The 20,651-nt window shown below is 38.2% G+C and overlaps 1 protein-coding gene across 3 annotated transcripts in view; it reads left to right on the top strand.

The window, feature by feature from the left end:
* NR1H4 (nuclear receptor subfamily 1 group H member 4) overlaps positions 1–20,530 on the top strand; it is a 33,789-nt gene extending 13,259 nt beyond the window's left edge. For all 3 annotated transcript variants that reach the window (XM_040556309.1, XM_040556317.1, XM_040556323.1), the window contains 7 exons: positions 2,548–2,688; positions 6,066–6,199; positions 6,710–6,808; positions 7,857–7,956; positions 9,477–9,623; positions 18,022–18,135; positions 19,572–20,530. In XM_040556309.1, the coding sequence (XP_040412243.1) occupies positions 2,548–2,688; positions 6,066–6,199; positions 6,710–6,808; positions 7,857–7,956; positions 9,477–9,623; positions 18,022–18,135; positions 19,572–19,810 (974 nt within the window). In that variant the 3' untranslated portion in view covers positions 19,811–20,530. The remainder of the gene's footprint in view (positions 1–2,547; positions 2,689–6,065; positions 6,200–6,709; positions 6,809–7,856; positions 7,957–9,476; positions 9,624–18,021; positions 18,136–19,571) is intronic.
* Positions 20,531–20,651: the final 121 nt, after the last annotated feature.

The raw sequence follows: 20,651 nt of genomic DNA, 5'->3' as shown, positions 1-20,651 counted from the left end.
ACCAGGATGGCAAACTGAGATATTTACAAAGCTTTCATCTACATTTTTAACAGCTGTCTTCCTTCAATGTTCATAATTTCCATAAGAAAATCAGCATCAGTAATATTGGAGCAACTCTAGGCATAATTAATCATATTCATGACTAGCTAAGAGAACAAAGAAAAATCAACATTTCCAGCCAAATGGTTTTTGTAATTTGGTAAGATCAGATAAAAGTTAGATGGTGCCAGAAAAACCTTCACCTTTTGGGGCTGCCCCTTCATTATCCTAACAGATGCCATTTCTGATTCATCTCCAATTTTATTTTTTTTAAACTTCCCCTGGTATAGATGGTCACTCATAAAATATTTCAAACAATTTAAGTTAATTTGTAATCTTTAGTAAAGAAAATTTATTACTTTTTTTTTACTCATACCTAAAAGCTAATTTAAAAATAAATTATGAAGTCTGTTCAAGAAGACCATGATTCAAGAGTCACTTCATGATAAAACTGAAGTGAGGGTAGGGTTAAAACCAATTTTTTTGTGTGTGTGGAAAAAAATATATATTTCATTTCTCATTTCACTTTTCCAAAAACCTTGTTTTAAAGAGCAAATATTTGACCACTTGAATCCTATTGGTTCCTATCATGTTGCATCCCTATTTTTGCATTCTTTCACATTTTTTTGTGTTTTTTAAACATTCATTTACTAAAGCTCTTCTTCTTTGTTCCCCCATGAAAAAGCAAACACACACCTTGTAGAGAGGGTGAGTGATAAATTGGACTAAGAATGTAAAAAATATTTGACTAGAGCTTTTTAATATTTACTACTAATTAATATTTGTCACAAATTACAGGTTTTAATTTAACAAATAATTGCCTTTAACTGACACTGAGAACCTACAGCTTAAATCCAGGCCTTTATCTCCCTTCCCTGAGCAGTAAATGGTAATGTATTAAACACCACGTGAATGATGGATAAAAATAATGCCTAGGGCTGCAGAAGGTTTTAAGCAATCTGCATTTCAAAGGAGACTGGTGCCAGTCAAGTATATTTATCTGAAAAGAAGCCAATAAAACAGTATGAAAGAGATTTCAAGCAGGAAATAAAGCGGATTCAGAGAAATGCCAGATTTTTTTGTGACCAGATAGTGGAATTGTTTTAGTGGTAGCCACACACTGGTGCTTGAAAGAGATAATACAATTATAATAACTTGGGCCAAAGTTGGGAAATTGTCATCTGACAATGGCAAAATCATCACATCTTCTACCACGTTATCTCGCCCAGATTCAACAGGATGTTTTCCCAGGTCAACACATTCTGAAAACAAGCAGACAAGTCCTTCAATGGACAAAAATTCAGACTCACATCTGAGTGTGGGAGACTGTGTGTTATCTGGTGCCTCTCCTACTGCATGAAAGTGCCAGGTTGGAAAACAATTTTGTTTTTATTGCGCCAGACAGTGGCAAGGAGAAAGCAAAAGTTTTGTGAATAGTTTTGGTTAATGTAAATTTACACAGAGCTCTACTTTGAATTGCACTATAAATAAGTGATCTGCCAGCAAAAGCTCCCAGGAGTCTATCTCAAAAGCCTGCTGTCGGGTGAGAAGGAGAACAGAGCTTCCCGCCTGTGCCATAGAGAGTTAATTCCATCTGCAGCTGATGCTAAATAGTCTCTGCCGTATGAAGGATAACATAAAAGATAGTGATGGTACAGCAAGTACCACTAAAAATTCAGGAGACGTTCATTCAAGTCATGATTGGCAGCAATGACTCTGTTTTGTGATGACTTTTATTGTATTAAATTTTGTATCTGGAGCATTGCATGTTTTGCCCATGGTTCTTCTCTCCGAGATGTGCTAGGCAGCAGCCAAATAGTAGATTTCTACAGAGTGAGTCAACGTCCTGTAGACTTCTGGGATCAATTGTGGTTTGCAGTTACCACTGTGCAACTTTGCTGTGAATCCAGTAATGATACCAGTTCAGCTGCTTGTGTAGTTGAAGTTATGTGACTGCTTAGCTCATCAGGTGGACAATATTTAGTGAAAGAGGCTGGAGTATCTTGTACACAGAGTAGGAGGCCACATGTACACTAAACCTGGGGGTAGGCAAGCAGACCAGTACTTGGGATTTCCTGCTTCCAGGGGCTGAGGGAAGTGTACCTAGTTACACAGCTCTGTTCCGGTGCGTTCTGTATCTCAAGAGACTTATCAGGCTCATATTTTTTTCACTAACTATTTGTACGGCATCATCCCTACAGCTCTAGTGCTGTAGGCATATTTCAGATTTAGGTCTGAATTTTCCTAAGGCTGACAGTTCCAGGGCCTTATTCCTAATGTATGTGCATGCAATCTTCAACACCCCACCTCACCCCCCAATTAAATTATACAACTTTGATACTATTCTCAAACCAAAGAGCAAGAATGTAGTCACCTAGGCACTGAAAGAAACTGGCAGTGCAGCAGAGCTTTTGTCATTCAGAAAACCCAGATGGAGGTGCTCATCAATTTGATTACTCTGCCGTTTTGAGTGTTTTCTTTTATCTATGTCACTGTTGTGTTGTGCAGGGTTCTTCAGAAGAAGCATCACAAAAAATGCAGTATACAAGTGTAAAAATGGAGGCAACTGCGAGATGGACATGTATATGAGGAGAAAATGCCAGGAGTGCCGTCTAAGGAAATGCAAGCAAATGGGAATGTTGGCTGAATGTATGTATACAGGTATTTGCATCATATAGTGAGAGTGTGCAGAGAACACATCAAATACTGTATTTGTTTAATCAATATGGTCTTAATAATAAATCTATAAAAGATACACTCTAGCCAGTAGAAGGTGCATTAAAGATAATGCTGAAACTATGCATCAAATCCTATTGGAATAGGCAAACACATTTGCTTCACTACTCCTTCTGGGCCTCTCCCTGTCAAGTTCTTGCTAGTCCAAATGCTGGTATTCAAACAACATTGTTTTTCAGAAAAGAGGAAGACTGCCATTAACATGAAGTTACTGTGGGCTTGCCAAGTGTATGTTCCCAGACCTCACCCAGCAATCACGCAAAGCCTTCTGAGGGCTAGCCCTTTTTTATAGTCTTATTAGCTTTTTGTGTGGTGCTATGGATTTTCCTGCCTTGAATATAGACAGATAGGTAGAACTGGGTCCAGAAATGAGGCTGATGGACTTTATTAATGTTTCATATTAAAGTGAATACTCCATTCAGGCTGACAGCTTATAAACTTCACTGAGCAACTTAGAACAACAGGGATATTGGAGTGCAACTTTAAACATGTTTAAAACATTTAGAGTAAAATGTTTTTGCAGGCTGGCTCCTGAAAACGGTCTGTAAACATCTGCTCTTCTGCCTTTCATGAACAAACAGGGCTACAATTTATTTTTCTTGATGGATCCAATCATTTTAGCATGCACGTATGTGTGAAACCAATTTGGGTTCATACAGGAAATTAATCTACTTGGAATTTTTAATATACTTCTATCCCTCAATCTGATCAGAAGATGCTATATTAACTGTTGGTTTTGTGAGAAACAATAAGCTCCATCAATATTTGGAACACACTGCAAGCATAATGTAATTAATCTTTCATTCTGCAAATTGAACAGGCTACAAAGATCCCGAGATACGACATATTCTCGTGCAGTATGTAAATATATGAACAGACACCATCACTGAGATGACAGCACTCAGTGGGTCCCTGAGTGTCAGAGGAGAATGAGTCCCCTTCGGTGCTGATCCCAGATCCATTGTTCCAATATTTGGAGGGTTCAAAATAGCCTGAGTGACTTAGTATGACAAAAAGCAAGTGATCACTGAAAAAAATAGGTCAGCGTAAATAATACTGACTAGGCAGACATGAAACTTTTAAACTGGCTGATCATTTTCACAAATTGGCACATGTGAAATAAAAGCCAATGAGTGCCACTGCTATTTGACTCTCTCTGCAATGGAAACTCTGGGTATCTTGTGTCGCTCATGACTTAAACATAAGCGTGCTCTAATGTACTGCAATGAGGATGTTCTGCAAGGTACTATTTAATGGCTTTTAAGTAGGAGTGTGTTGTATAATTGCTTTTAGTTCAAGGCAATCCAGGACAGTAAAACACAAAGCTTCTAGGAGTATAGAGCATTTATTTGAAAAAAAGTGACTAGGAAATAAAAGGCTACCTTGAACTTTGTTTCACTTACTCATTTTGTAGGATTGTAATTACAAGCACTGTGGATTCTTTTTTTCCTCTGAACAAGGAGGTAAAGTCTTATAAACATTTATGGTATGTCTACTCAATAATCCTACTCCTGCCCTTTATACACAAAAGATCAAAATTGCTAACCATCAGGTTTGGTTGTTTGCTGTGGTTTTGTTATAAACTGTAACTTTCTTGTGTGAAATGTCTACCTAGGGAAGACACAGATTATGCCACTCTTCCTGGAACTTGATAGCCAGTTAATACTCATGGAAGTCCAGCTAGCTCTGAGGTAAAAAGTAAGTCCTGTTTCTCACATGAGTTTTGCAGCTAACCTAAATGGAGTCAGAATAAGAAGTCAATGTACAACTCGGTAGCAGAAAGCATAAGAAAGTCTAGTCTTATTGCTTAAGGCAAAAGTAAACAACATTTTCCCTAGGAAGGATAGTATCCTAAGTTGGTGGAAAATGGTACAAACCCATTAACACCACCAAAGTATCCATCAAATAATATTTAGAAAACGAAATCTATGATGCTGGGCAGCAGCACAAATTACATGGCTCAATACCAATTATTATCTCCACCATTCCTATTCCCCCCTTTCAAGGTATTATTTGAAGGTCTTATTTGAATCATGTAAATTTCCTCTTTTCTCAGCAGTTCAGGTAGGTTATTTTATATAGTGCTTAAACAGGAAATTAAAAACATTCACAACGAAATTCACTGTTTTCATGGTATCTTCCTCTACCATCATATACTCACTGAATGAGCCTCTTTTCCTGCTCTGCATTTTCAGAGGTGAAGAATGGGAAGGATACTTGAAAGCAGCTCTTTTTTTAAAGAAAAAAAAAAAAGCCCTGCGCTGATAGGTTTATTTTTAGATGAATACTTAGCTGTTCGCTTTTTCATTTGTGCTTTCTGGCTGTCTTCCACAGGTTGTTTAGGGTACGTATTGTCCCTTTCTTTTGTTAGCACAAGCAAATTGCTAGTTTTTTGTTGTTGTTTTTTTTTTTTTTTTACATCCACATACGAATGCTCCTTGGTTCAAGGGACTGAAATGTAGCCTAGAACAAAAAAAAAAATACAGCAATGCAAATATCTTTTCAGTAGGGCAAATTAAACTTTAGAGTAAAACCATGGCTTTATTCAGTCCTCTAAGACAAAGGGATGCAAAATATCAAGGCATTTTAAACATCAAACATTAACATTTTAAATTAATACATTTTTTCAGGTACATTTGCCAGTCTGAGTTACTTATGAGCCAAAATTTTCAGCTGTTGGTCTATTCATATAATGACACTCCAACAGCTAAAGCCTGTGAGTCCTCTTCTAAGAGGACTTTGCAAAGAATCTGCACTATAGCCATAGTAATGCTTAAAGATTATTGAAAATATCCACCGCCCTTTGTGTAAGAACAGCAGCACCTCAACTACTCTTTTGGGTCGGATCACAAGCACACTTTTAACTACAGTCTTCTAGTTGTCCCTGTTTACTGTGCATTGGTTCTGGTCTTGGAGCACAAGAAAGGGCTTCATTTTGGATGAAACGAAACCAAAAACATACTCCATCACACTCCCATCACACTCTGTCTGTAACACCATATTAGAGCTGGTCCAAAAACAAGCCCCCTGACATGCACACTGTGTGAATGCTGAGTCAGTAGCACCAACTGTTTTGCTCTGTAGATGGGCTCCTATTGGGCTAGAGTACTCATTAGTGTATAGTTGTATATCTCATTAGGCTCGCATCCAAGGATAATGACATGTTCAGGAAACGTTCTGTACAGGTAAGTAGATTTGTTAGTGTAAAGGGCATTCATGGGCATGTTTATATAGTTAGTGCCTAAAGCATATATAAATCCAAAAAATACCTATTGTATTGTGTGTTCTAGGTCTGTTAACAGAAATACAATGCAAGTCAAAAAGGCTACGGAAAAATGTGAAACAGCCCCCAGATCAAACGGTCAATGAAGATAACGAAGGACATGACATGAAGCAAGTGACATCTACAACTAAAATGTATAGGGTAATAAAATTCTTGTAATAGTAGTGGCGATGTTTGAGGTAAATGTGGCTTGTACAGTGAATAATACTCATAAACTCTATGGAGCTATCCGCATTAATTAAAAATCCATCTCCCACCCATGTCAAGGAAATACCTTGCATATAGAAGTAGTTTTGATATTTTTAGTCAAAACTCTGTAAAGCATCCATAAAATATTTTTTTCTGTGATGTATCTCAGGTATATATCATATATAGTGAGGAGTGATAGTGAAGTTTGAGCATACTTAGTTATTTGATAATTGTTTCCTAATTTCTAAGAATAAACTACATAAACTCATGCTATTTAAAACCCTTAAATGCTTCCCTGTGGACTTCTATAGAAATCTGATTTCTTGTGGTGGCAAGCAAATCTCACCTGCTTTAACTCCAAGTGTAAGAAATAGGTGTATATCTTTTGCCTAATGCACAAGATGCTAGATCATTTCTATTTAACTGCATTTCATGATGGGCTTTTTTTTTTTGCCAGTATAGGAGAAAGTAGAATTTACCCCAGAACAGCAGAACCTTCTTGATTACATCATGGATTCATACAGTAAACAACAAATACCTCAGGAGGTGTCAAAAAAGCTAGTAAGTACATTGATTGATTGATTATTGAGATGTGGATGAAAAAACTGAGGATTAGGTAGACTATGGGTATAAATTTACAGCTTAAACATGCTGCAAGGGGACATAAACTCTGCCATTTAGTCATTAGTTAGACCACATCATTGTTTACTAAATTTAAATGCTAAGAAAAAGCTTTCTACTCTTTGAAAACACACTTTTATACTCAAATGTAACTTTTGCTGATTGGAACTTTGTTTTTCTTTTATCAGTATAGGCAGTGATTTGAGTTGGACTTCCAAGCTTCCTTTCTTTAAAGCTACCAGCCTGGAAGCTTGAAAGTCTTTCCATTTATTGGACCCAAATTCCCAACATCTTCCAGGTTTTTGTTTAATTCAATTTTCTTTCCTTTTCCTCTATACCTTCTAGAAATTCTGTTTTCCCTTTAAAAATTCATTTTTTCATGCTAAGATGGCAAAATGTTGGGAAATAGGCAGAAGAGACAAAAAAGGATTTAAACAAGATTTTTACCATTTTCTTTTCACAAAACGGTCATGTTAATTCTTTAAAAACAAACAAACAAACAAACAAAACCAAGCAAAACAAATGAACAAGATTATTTTCTAAGTTCTCAACTTTGAAAAATAAAAGGAAGACACTTGCAGGGGGGTGGCTGTATAACCTGTAATTAACTTGTGCAACTTATTTCCATGGGAGATTGAGGAGGTTAAAAATAAAGACAATTCAAAAAAGAAAGTAGACAAATTCATGGATAACAAGGCTTTTGGTTAAATATTATGGTTCACATATAACTTCTAGCTCAAGAAGTGTCTAAATCATTGACTTGTGGACATAGCATTGAAAATGTGACATGCTTCACGGAAAGGACACTGTCTACTTCTATTTCTCACATTGCCTTCCAAAATACTTGTTTTTGTCAACCGGTGGAGACAAACTGCAGGATTAGATAGACCTCTTACATGATCCACTCTATTAATTTTTGTATTTTATGTTTTTAAATGTGAAGTGATGATGAATATTAACAGATTTTGTTTGGTCTGATTTTTAACAGTTACATGAGGAATTCAGTGCTGAAGGGAATTTTCTGATTTTAACAGAAATGGCTACCAGTCATGTTCAGGTTCTTGTGGAATTCACTAAAAAACTACCAGGTATATCCAGTCTGCTGGGGCAAATTTTGTTATTGCGAGACTTAGATGCCTTCAGTTGCCATTTGATTATTGTATTCTGAATGCTATATGAAAACACCACCTCCTCTGACACATGTATTCTTCAGACACTGTCTAAAGAAAAGGAGATTTGTGTTCTGCAGTGAACATTTTGAATAATTCAAATTCTGGCACTCTGGGATGTGGCACTTTTTATCTATTGACGAACAAAATATTCAGAGAAGAGGTTAGGTCTCTAGAGACTTTTCATGTATCAGTGCAATGCCAAATAGTTTGCCTGTAAATTACCACTAACATCCACCAGACTTGTGCTTTGCTGCCTTTCTAGAAAAGCCTTTAAGCCATGACATCCACTGAATTACGAGTCTTAAACAAGAACTTTGTCTTGTTGGAGGCACCAGTACTTATAGACCTTGCATGGTGTGTTATGGACAAATACTGAAGACCTGAGTTGTTTATTTTTGTTATTGTTATTGTTGTTATTAAACCCCCAAGTGGATGTTACCTCAAGAGTGAATGCTGGGCATAGTACAGGTTCCTTGTGAGACAAGTCCCACCCCTCCTTCTCTGCCTGGAAGCTGTGTTTACAGGTGTTTTCTCACCAGCTTCAAGCCTTTGCCCACCCTCTGAAGCCAGTCTCCTGCTACTGCAGCACTTGGAGCCGTGCTTCCAGCTCCTTTCTCTGCACTCAGCCCTGGAGCCACAGACCAAGCCACCCCTGAGAAGATTCTTCAGGCACTTTTTTTTTTTTTTTTTTAAAGGAAGGTGCACTGTAATGCCTAACTGTAGGAAAATATTATTTTCCTGGCATTCCCATGATATTGACCCTTTATTTGTGTGTTATGAGCTTGCTTCAAAGGCTAGTACTGCAGCTGTAACTTTAATTTTATGTTAACTGGAATACCAGCTCTCAGGACATGAACAGAGTACAAATTAAGCAAAGGGGTACAGCAGTGTCAGCTGACAGATGCTAACACAGCTCCTTAACGGAATAAAAGAATTCAACGTGCTATGTGCTGCTCTGGTTGAATGCAATCACTGGTCAAGTTCAGGATTATGTGTGCACATAATACACCTGAGAGTGAGCAGAGCTATGAGCTAGAAATTTGATAGTGGTTTGGTAATAAGGAAAAAGCCCTACCAGATTTCTGCAATCCAAATGACTTCATGCTGCAGAAAAGGCAAAGACTTGTGATCTTAAAGTCTCCACAAATGCTGCCTGCCTGGCTTCTGGAGTTTGATTTTCAAAATCAATTGCCAGTAGTGATAGGGAAGGCCCCCACTGAGTCTAATTCACCTAAACTTCAGTGGGGACCAAGTCTGTGTTATTTTATGGAATCTAGGTTTCAGTCTCTGCAGCGCTTGTCAAGCCAGCCAACACCAGCATCAAGGTTACACAAATGTGTAGCACCTCCTGTGGAAGAAGTTCAGGACAAAAAGTACTTTTCTGTTGCTGTGGGAGTTTTCTGCTGCTGCCTTACTTATCTACAACGTCTTCCCAGGCTTCCAAACCCTTGACCATGAAGATCAGATTGCTTTGCTGAAGGGCTCAGCTGTAGAAGCCATGTTCCTCCGTTCAGCTGAGATCTTCAGTAGGAAACTTCCTACAGGACATACCGTTCTTTTAGAAGAAAGAATTCGTAACAGTGGTGAGTATCTTCTTTACAAGGAAAAAACAGAAGACACCATTGCAGTTCTGTGTTGGTATTTTGACCTTGAAAAGTTAGTAAATTTGTTTACTAGCATTAAAACAGGTTTATCTAAATGCTGTTCTTTATATTAACTAGAACAAATCTATTTCAGCCTTGAGTCTAAAGATCATAAGGTAAAGGTTTATTCATAAATACATTGCAAGCATTATGAATAATGCTATATCAAATAAAACCAGTGCAAGTCTCCAATGACAAGCATAAAAGAATAATGAAAAAATCCACCATTTCAAATTATTCACATAAAATATTATTTATTATTATTGCTTGCAAATACAATTACTGTAAGAAACAAAGAAAGAGAGAGAGAAGGAATGAGGGAAACAAAGAAACAAGGAAAGAGAGAGGGAAGAAAGGAAGGCAAGAGAAAGAAAAAGAAAAAGAAGGAAGGAAGGAAAGAAGGAAAGAAAGAAAGAAGGAAAGAGAAAGGAAGGAAGGATTTTAGGATATTACTGTAGATATACTGTGGAATGTTATCGTAGAAGGGAAATATCTATTCTCGGTGTCTATTTAGTAAAACTGACTCAGTGTGTAGAAGAATTATAAATATGGAATATTCTCAATATATTTCTGCTTCTTAAGGTCCTGCTTAAGGTATAAGACCAGAAAATGATGAAAAGCCAAACTGGGCTTGGTATTTGTTCCTTAAAGGAGGCAAAGATGTATTTTGCTTTGTTACATAGTCTTCGTTCTCCACTGATGCAATACAGAATGTGTTTTGCCTTTTTCTGTCTTGACAAACAAACTTTACCTACCCCTCATCTACTTATCATTAAAAATTCAAAAGTAATAAAAATTATCAATCAAAGAGGCTGTCTATACTCAGGCTGCTTTGATTCTGGCTTCCTTTATAATGATCAGAAGGAAAATATATGGGAGAACATTTAACCTCAATACTAGTCGTGAAAATGGGCTTGAACTCAGCTCTGTAACTCTGAAAATCCATGACATGAAGGGACTAGCAATGCATGGAAAATGATGCCAATATTTATATATTTGCAACCATTAAAAGGAGTCAGAAAATGTGAGAATAATTTCCTTGCTAAAGTTTCGGTTTTAGTTTGACTTAGCACACTCGTTTCTAGGTTTACATTTTGTAGTTTTTAACATTTCTCTTATTTTGATTTATTACAAGAGGCTGTTGTTTGAAGGACTGGAAATGGGTGGCTTTGAGAGTGATATGGATAGCCTGTAGGCCAGGCTCTGCAATCACAGTTAAAATGAGTATTGGGTCAGACCCTGGGTTGAATAGTTTCCAAGAAATGAAGCACTGTAACTTTTTTAGTGTGTGTATATGTACACACTGCATATATACATCTACATATCTTACTGCTCATGGAAAAAAAAAGGCTTTCTGAAGCATCTTTCCTCAAGACAGGATCAAGTTGGGAGCATAAAAAGACATACTGCTGCTAGAATTGCTCCCTTGCTATATTGCAGGAGGATAAAGCATTACCCAGCTACTTGCTGCTGGCTGCATTTTTTCCTTCCACTAATGACCAGAATGCAAGATATAATACTCTTTGCCATGTATTCTATTTCTCCACGCTGTGCAAATTCAAGCCTACTTAAGAGCATTTTCCTTGACTGCACTTAATGAGCTTGCAAGAGTAAACAAAAGCAGCTTGTAAATCTTTGCAGCTGTAGCTGTGTTAACTTTACTGCTGCTACTGCTGCTACAGATGATGATAACTATAAGATCTACAGCACAGACCCAGAAGTCACTCAGAATTTCCAAGCTCGCAAGAGTCCTTCATTTTGGACAGACATTGGCTCATTGTCATTGCTGCATGCTAGAGCATAGCCGTTCAAACTGGCAATGTCCCTTGCATGAAAAGACTTAAATGTGGGTTTAAAATTCCTCTTTGCCTGCTTGGCAGGCTTTGCTGGCTTGAACAGCAGCCTGTACCAAATTTGATATTAGGGTAGAAACTTTTATAGCCTGTCTCAGCCTTAACCAGTAACGACGTGCTACTTACAAAAAGCGCTGCAGCTGACCTTTATCATGCTGTAGAGTGGTCCAAGAGAGAAACTGGCCAGAAGAGATTAAACTCAAGTCAAACAAAGAAGAAAGCCCAAAAGAATTACACATAAATATGGAGATAGGAACTTCACTTTAAAATACACCTGACTGAGAAAAAGATAAATACAGCAAACCAAAACCCCACAAAATCAGTTGAGAGCAGCAGAGGAAACACAGTGATAGCTGAATGAGAGTTTAGAAATCAATTTAAAGGTAATGAGTGAAGAAAAAGCACCAGGACTATTCATAGCTTCTAGTGAGGTCCTAAGTACTGTCAGGCCATCAGCCATAGATCGTCATTAGTCAGAACTCCTATCCACATATTTTAGATGCAGACAGGTGTCAGAATGTCACATAAGTTCTATTGTCAATCCTTGATATCTGTATCCATAAAATTGAGGGTATAGGGAGAGATCCTGCCTAAAAGTCACAAGCTGTCCAGACTCTTGTCACCTGCCACCATGTCAGTTTGGAAGCTGCTCTCATCTATTAATATTTATGCCTGTATTTTTATTTATTTTTTTTCTGATAAAGAAACCAGAGATCTGATGGTGATGACCTTTGAGCATGAGCAGTATTCATTTTTATTCTCATGCTGATGAAGTGTATTTTTATTTCTTAGCTTGAGCGTATTGCCTAAGTCCTGGGACATCTCAGTGACTGCCTTTGTGCCCTTATAGTCTCTCCACAAGGTGTTATGGAAATTCTTTCATTTACTGCTCCTGAAACTGAAATCCTCTCTTACTCACTCTAATATTGAGACTTAATGAGAAATACAGACATTTTATGTAATGTTAATGAGAGCTTGTACAACTTACTCATCTTACTTGATGCTTCACTTACACATACACCATGTTGTCACTGATTCACTTATTTTGTGAAAAGTTGACATCTGGGTAATTTAATGCTTAGTTTCTTTCTGTTATTTTGAAAGCAAATTGTCTGCATTGTCTAGCAGTAAAATAATTTTAAAAACACTGCTGAAATGCTGAATGTTTTCACAGAGAGCATTTATACCTTGTTTTCCTAATGACGTTTGCTTTCAGCGATCATTAAGAGCCACAGATATTTATTTAATCATTTTATTCTTCAGAACACTTCTACTAATTTCAGTATCGGGGAATTAGATACTACCCGATATGAATAGAAATGGAAGAATCTGGACCCAAACTTTCAGTTGGCAGCAGGACACCTGTCATTGTGAAATATGCTCTTGTTTTACTGGATGGGTTACAGGTGCTGAGGTACGATGAAATCCAAGGCAAAAATGAAATAGACAGTATTTCAAAACATTGGAAAGAGGCCACCTTTCGCCCTTGAATGTGGATACAAAGTTCCCATTGATTTGGAGGAGACACCCCTGCAACTTAGGGCAAAATTTGGCAGAGGAACAATGGATACCCAATCACTTCCGCTACCTTTGGCTTCCATTGTTTGATTGTTAGTACTGAGTAACCATAGTGCTTCAGAACCCCACTGTGCTGCCCGGGGTTGTGCAGAGAAACAAAATGAAATGATTGCCACTGCTGAGTCCAGATAATGTGTGAGAGAGTAACCTGGCCTGTATCTTGCTCCTTGTTTCCAAACATACCTGCACATGAAGGCTGTCTAGCCCTCCCAGTGGTTGTGTGCATCCACACAGGAGACATTTGCCATCCTGTGACTCGATCCCAACGTGGCACCCTGCCAAAAACATTTAGAAATTAGGGCCACTTTTAATTAGAGTATAGGAAAGAGCTTTTCTGTTCATATACAGTCCTGCATGATCTACCATGCTGACTTAGCCAGTGCCATGAATTACACAGTTTACACAAATGTATAAATCATATCTACAGAGTTAATTTATGCACATGAAAATAAGAACAGATGTTAGAGGACTCAATCTCTTTTCTTCTGCATAAGTGTGCCTCTCCAGGCCAAAAACGTACTTAGGTAAATAGCCTCGACCTATGAAGACTAGCTCATGGCAGTGCAGATGCTGCTGCTGTGTGCCAGGCTGCACCTCTCTCCTGACAGCAGGCACGCAGGCTGCTGCCAGAGAATGGGATGTGACATGGTCATTTGCATCTTCCTTGCAGGTTTACTGGGGCTTCTGCTCTTGCAATAATGGCTCCACAGTGGTCCTACTACTTGATTTTGAGAAGAAGCGATTTTGCTGTCCAACTTGTGAATTCTTTTTGGCACACAGTAACCTCTCATTTAAGTTGCTCACCTGCAGAAGATGAGGACAGAGGAGAGGTCAGATGTCCATGTTGTGGTGTACCTTCTCTGCTGGCTAGACTTTCCCCTTTTCAGCTCTCAGCATCAATAAGGGGAATTCGGTCAGTGTTTGAAGGGTCACTGATACATCTGAATAGATTAGAAGGCAGTGTTTATAACAAAAACATTGCAGCCTGGGAAACAGTTCTGGTAGATGAAGCACTGTGAAAGATAAGATGTAATTTTGAGAGTAATTAATATATTTCATTTTCATAAAACAGCTACTAATAAACTCTTGGTTTAATACCCACTGGCAGCTCCATGTTTATCAAGAAAAAAAGATCTCTTCATCCATATTAATCACGTAGTGCTAGTTACTATTAATTAGTACTTACTCTCAAGCTTTCCTCTTGCAATAGATCAATCTAATCTGTTTTACTGAATAGCCAGAATGAAAGAGAGAATACTGATCTAAAAAAAAAATGGCAATAATGACTTGATATCACAGGAAAAAAAAAAAAAAACAGTATATGCCAGGGCTATGTTAACCAGATGTAATTATTTACAACTGGAAACTGCAAACCTTATGAAAGCAACAGTCCTTTTATTTTCAGTGTAGGGAAATCATAGGAACAAAACTCTAAAACACAAGGCAAAGTCTGAAACAATACTGCATCCTAGGCTACAGAGATGAATGAAATTGTGTAAGAAGTAAGGGGTGCTGAATGAATAATGCTCACAAATTTGAATCTCCTCTAGTCTAATGCTGAAGGCCATATTCAATAAAGGTAGTATTTCTCGTTGACTGCCCTAGGGTTATGCCACTCAGGCATTAACATAGCAAAATCAATTAAATTGAATTGCAGTGTCTTCAGCAGATGATAGGGTTGGGCTGGTGGTTAGGTAGAAATCTGTGTAATTCAGAATGATGCACCACAAAACCCAAAGGAAGGGCCAGTTCTTACTGCCTTAATACCACATGATGCGAAGTTTTTGAAACCTTTTTGAAAAAAGTTAAGCAGGAGGCATCATTAACACAGAGCAGGAAGTTCTGCCTATCTGATATAGTATGTACAGTGCTCTCATCTGAACTTAATAAAGAAGGTTAAACAGAGCTAGCTTTTCTGTTCTCACTGAGGCCAGAAACACATTATAACTTTATCTATTTGATTTTTTTTCCACTTTTGGAGTATGATTGGTAACACTGACATTTGAAAAGCCATATAATTCATTTCTCCTCCAGCCCTTCTAGTTACAAACAACAAATCACCTTTCATTCTTTTTCTGATAACCTGAGCGGAAGTGACATCTCACACAGTAGATAAGAGGGAAAAAAGCGAGAACTATAAACATCTGTTTCCTGCTTTTTTTTTGCTTTCTGGTGGAGCTTATTAAATCTAAACTGAAGCGCTTTCAATCACATTAGAAAACAGCCCCCTCTTGTGATGGAACAGCAGTTTGTGTAACGTTCATCCAGAATAAGGAAATAACCAGGAAAGGCCAGCACAGACAGGATAGAGGCAAAATTAGTAACCAGGAAAAAATTCCATTAGCCTAGCCTTAAAATTGCCCTTTTGCATGGTTTTGTTCATAATTGCATTGTGACATACATCTATTTAAAGATTTCATAGTTCTGGTGGGTTTTGTTTTGTTTTTAGTAAATGCAGTAAACTTTAGCAGCATTGCTATAACATCTCTTTTTATTTATCCCTTTCTTATTTATCCATTTTTATCCCTTTTTACTCCCTCTTCTGTTTTGATTTATTTCTCTGTTTGGATTGCAGTAGTGCAGAGACATGTTCTGATGCAATTTTATTTGCTTTCACGTCTACACTCCCTCCCTCCCATGCTTTAGTTTCTTAATGTTAAATTATAAGCTTTCTGGTGCAAGGACTGTTTTACTGCATACTTATGGGTGCAAGGAGGACCAGAATTTAGATATTCCACACCTTGTTCTTCACCAGCATCGTTTTCATCCCACTCTTGTTATATTGACATCAGGACTTGAGGAGCTCTGTGGTCAGTAAATCAATGAACAATTTAATCCAGCTGAAAAGTAACCTGACCTCCCCCTCCCCCCCCCCCCCCAAAAAAAAAAAGGTAATAATAATAATAATAAAAAAGAAAAATCAAATGATGAATGCGAGAAACAAATGAGGAGAGTCTTAGTCACAACCCACTTCTTCCTGTTTCCCGCCCGCTGCCAAGATGATGTGCCCAGCGGCATGACACCTTGCCTGGGGAGTTCTAAAAATATCTGCAGTTGTCTTGGACTTTTCTCATGACACTGTTGAGCTATTCATGAAAGGAATTTGTTTGCTCTGCTTTAGGGCTCAGTTAGACTTTTTTTTTTTCATGGTTCTAGATTCACATGCACTTTAAAACACACGCATGTGTTCCTTACGTGTGTCATATTGTAAGGACCTACAATAAAAACTGCCAGAGACATGCGGTTGCCCAAAAGTTAGCAATAACAAGTGTTCAAAATTTTAAATCATTAAATAGTTTGAATAGTTAACTCTGGTGACTAATGACATAAGTTATGCAGCACACCAGATGCTCTGTATGAAGCTCGAGCTGTGTTACTACCACAGGATGAGCTGACTCTTGTCATACAGATCTGCTTAATGGCCGTAGACTCTTCTCAATATCATTGAACGTGTTGCAAAAACTGGATCTGTGGTTTGAAATCTGAAGCAAACTTAGCTGCTAATGTCATGTGTTTAAATACCTTTCAGCCACAAAATGTGCCACACTCTGCAAGACTATACTTTCACTCTGCTGGGTCACATAACTATTCCACTGATTGAAATTAGTTGTCACTGTCACAGCAAAATGTGACTTGTTCACAGTTAAGTCAAGTGACTTTACATTTCCTGTCTTTGAGTTGCATCTGCTCAGTTTCATTTTGAATTTCCCCTGTTGGAGGCACTCCAAACCTCAGAGCAGCCTCTGACTACCGGTCTTGGATTTCGTGTTGTATAAAATACTCAAAACCACGTTATTTCACAGTTTCCAAACTAAGTTGTAAAGTCTCATTCCAGAACAGCTCAAAACTAAACAGAGTGAAATGATGAGAAATCCTATAGCCCTACCCTATAGCTCTAGAGGAGGTTTCTGTCCTTTCAGCCAAGAACCATTGGTTTGGATCTCTAGACCTTGTAGGCGCTGCTGCATCAGAGCTGCAAGCATCTGTTTTCAGCAGTCTAGTGACTGCTCTGACTGACTCTGACACACTACTTACAAAAAATAAAAAATAAAATAAGAAAATGGATGTCACAGGACCTACTTCTCTTTTACACCACAGGGCAGAGTGAAGTACATCTGTAATCTAAGGCTACGTCAGAACAGTGTGACCTGATGACAAAGTCCGTAAGAGGAAGCCCAGTCGGCATGCCCCAGTGCAGTAACCCCAGTGGGTTTCACTGATGGATCAAGAGAATCACATGATGCCAGCTTAAACTAGGCTGGGTTTTAATTATTTATGGCTCTGTACTTTATAATACTCTAGTTCATGCTGGAAGGTAATAATAGTTGCAAGCAAGTTGATCTCGGACTACAGGTAATCCTAGCCCTAGCTAAAGTTTCAGGCTACATAAAAGGAGCAATTAAGGCTCTTCATGGAGACAACCAAAGCAGCTGCCCAAGGCAGTTAGCTGTATGGTAGAGTTGAGCTGGAATTAAGCCATACACCCTGAGAGGTTTCCTATATAACTAATGTAAAGGTAGGGAACATGGGACTGTTTCACCAACTGTGAATACTGGAAACAGAAGACATCTAGGGTATCAGCAGACAGCAAGAAGAACACACATGAGACTTGTCCTGAGGAGCAAGATGGACAAACCTGTAGAGAAAATGAACTTACTTGAAAGTCTTTGAAACAAGGTGAAAAGAAATTGCCAGGGCTTGCCTATTTCTACCCTGTTCTGGAAAACAAGGGCATGCTGGCACTTTGTAACTAATTGTATTGCATCAGACCTGATTGGTGTAGTAAATTTCTCCCACTAAGACAAACAGTCAAGGTTTCAAATATTAACGAATTGCTCAGTGGCAATAAACCAGACTATTTCAATAATCAAAGAAATAATGCAACTTTTTATTTTTTTTCTTCCCAGGTATCTCAGATGAATTCATAACCCCCATGTTTAATTTTTATAAAAGTGTTGGAGAGCTGAAGATGACACAGGAAGAATACGCGCTGCTCACAGCAATAGTTATCCTGTCCCCAGGTAACTTCTATTTCAGAATTAAATATTGGTGCATTTGGAAAGAAAGCGTGAGATGTGTGACCTGAGTCTTGTAAAAACTTACTACACAGAGTAAGTGAGAATACATTCTCATTCAGTATATTCAGTTGTTAAACCAGAAAACAAGCAAATAGAGACACCAAGTGTCCTGCTGCACCAACTGGCTTTGCGTACATGGAAAAAAAAGTGCCTAAATTGTGCTTGAAGTGCTTGAAAAACATTATTGGTAATTTATCACTGCTCAGCATGATGGGTTTGCACCTTCAGAAAATCCCAAATGTGGTTACATGTGTATCACTACAGCCCATTGTGGAATGTCACATTTTTTAAAAGGCAATTGGAAGACCGTCTATGCTAGACCTGAGAATGGCAATGAAGGTCTTCAGCCTCTATTGCACAAACAGCAGCTGGCAAAAGCAGGACAGTGGTGAGTTGTTCTTTAGGCTGTAGGGAGTTGAAAACTGACTTTTCAGTAGTATTGTTGTAATAATGTCAGGCTTTGGTGTAAAAACTAATTCTTTAACAACACAGAAGTAACCTGCAAACTATAGAGAAATTGCATAGTGCCTCAGATAAGCTATTGCAGGAAGGGAGGAGAGAAGCCTGGTGGTTTAGGAGAAAAGACAGACACTACAGTTTCCAAGTAAGGCTTCACTCAAAGTCGGAAAGGTGAAGCAATTCCATTGCTCTTGGGGTCAGTGCTGATCAGGATTTTTTTTTTTTTTTAACACTAAAAATTTCAGTAACATAAATAACCCAATCTTCCTCCTTCCTCCTTCTCCAAGCATACTTTCATACTTCCACAAAATAAAAAGAGAAGTATTGTCCAACATAAGAGACTTCATCTGAGGGTGAAGGTGTTTGATTTTTTTTTTCCTGGTGACCTGTAAGCACACTCTTCTACTGGCCAGGTTCCCTGGTTGTACTACATCTCCAAGGATTTCTGCTGTGCTCCTCAGTTTTTGCAGTGCATCACAGGACATCCTCGAGAGCAGAACTTCACTGGGAGATGATGATAAAACCCCAGAGAAACATTCCTTAGTTAAAAAGCAAACAACAACAACAAACCACCACCAAAACCAACCACGTTAAAAAAAAAAGAAACAAACAAACAACAACAACAAAAAAAAAAACACAGCAATAATAGACAGCAACCCACCACTCTTTACTTTTGAAAAAGTTTGAAGCTTTCCTTGGATAGAAGTGGGACACATGTATGAGAACCCTTAGCCAAAAAATACAATGTTAAGGCATTTTTATTCCCTCTGAATTTGAAAAGAAGTATTCTTGGTAGGTGTGAAAATCAGTGCCCAATGTAAATATATAAATATCTTGATATTTGTTTATCAAATAAATATTTACACTGTATCAGAGCATATGTTTGCTAATTACTTCTTTTCTTTTGAAACCATAACCAGATCGACAATACATAAAGGACAGAGAGTCCGTGGAAAGGCTTCAAGAACCCCTGCTGGATATTCTGCAAAAGTTCTGCAAACTTCACCACCCAGACAACCCTCAACACTTTGCATGTCTTCTGGGCCGCCTCACAGAATTACGGACATTTAACCATCATCACGCAGAGATGCTGATGTCATGGAGAGTGAACGATCACAAATTCACGCCTCTTCTCTGTGAGATCTGGGATGTGCAGTGATGGATATTGTTTATTTTATTTTAGGGTAAATATATTATTAAAGGACCACAAAGCATTTATTTTCATAGAAAAATACACCACAATACATTAAATTCTCTTTATTGCATTTTTATAGAAACATGCCGTGGATTCATAAAAGTCATTTTGTTCATTAGACACAGAATACCATGTAGCTATGAGATTTTCATATAAGTTGTAACTCTTTCTGTATTTATATTCTCTGATCAGGAAGAATTCACCATCTCCTTGGAGGAGCCCCATTAATTCCTTCTGCAATTAGGCTGATTGCAGTTGCAGTTCCTCTTGAAAAACGGGGCAATGCATGTTTCCATTTGTATTTTTTTTTTCATTGCAGCATCTTTGCGCTTGGTCTCCATTAAAGAGTAGATGCCAGATACTTACTGCAATAAACCAGCAGACTTGACTAACGCTGTAGCCATTTGCTGTCTAACCGTGGCGCGTGTTCGCGTAAAGATGCACAAGCCCTGATTTCTGCAGGCGGTGAGGAATGGTGGAGAAAAGCCACACACACGAGAAAAACATTTTTGTGACACGGATGTGTAACTTATTTCGCATTACTATTTCGCAGTAAAAGTTATACACCTGTATGCTTTGTGCGAGCGCGGCACGGGTCGTTTTGCTTTCCACCGCCTTTATAACGGTGCCACCCATAAATGTATTGCGAAGCAGTGGTCCTATAAACACACTTGCCTTTTCCCCTGACGTCTCAGTTGGCTCAGTGTTATTCTCAGCACCGCTCGTTTCTTGCCTGGCTACAAACAGGGGGGAAGCTCACCGGGACACCAAGCACGACGACAAAACCACAAAATGGCGGGGGGGG

The sequence above is a fragment of the Cygnus olor genome, chromosome 1 (genome assembly GCF_009769625.2).
Source record: "Cygnus olor isolate bCygOlo1 chromosome 1, bCygOlo1.pri.v2, whole genome shotgun sequence".
Taxonomy (NCBI): domain Eukaryota; kingdom Metazoa; phylum Chordata; class Aves; order Anseriformes; family Anatidae; genus Cygnus; species Cygnus olor.
The sequence above is the reverse complement of the archived record's forward strand: the minus strand, read 5'-3'. Positions and strand labels throughout refer to the sequence as shown.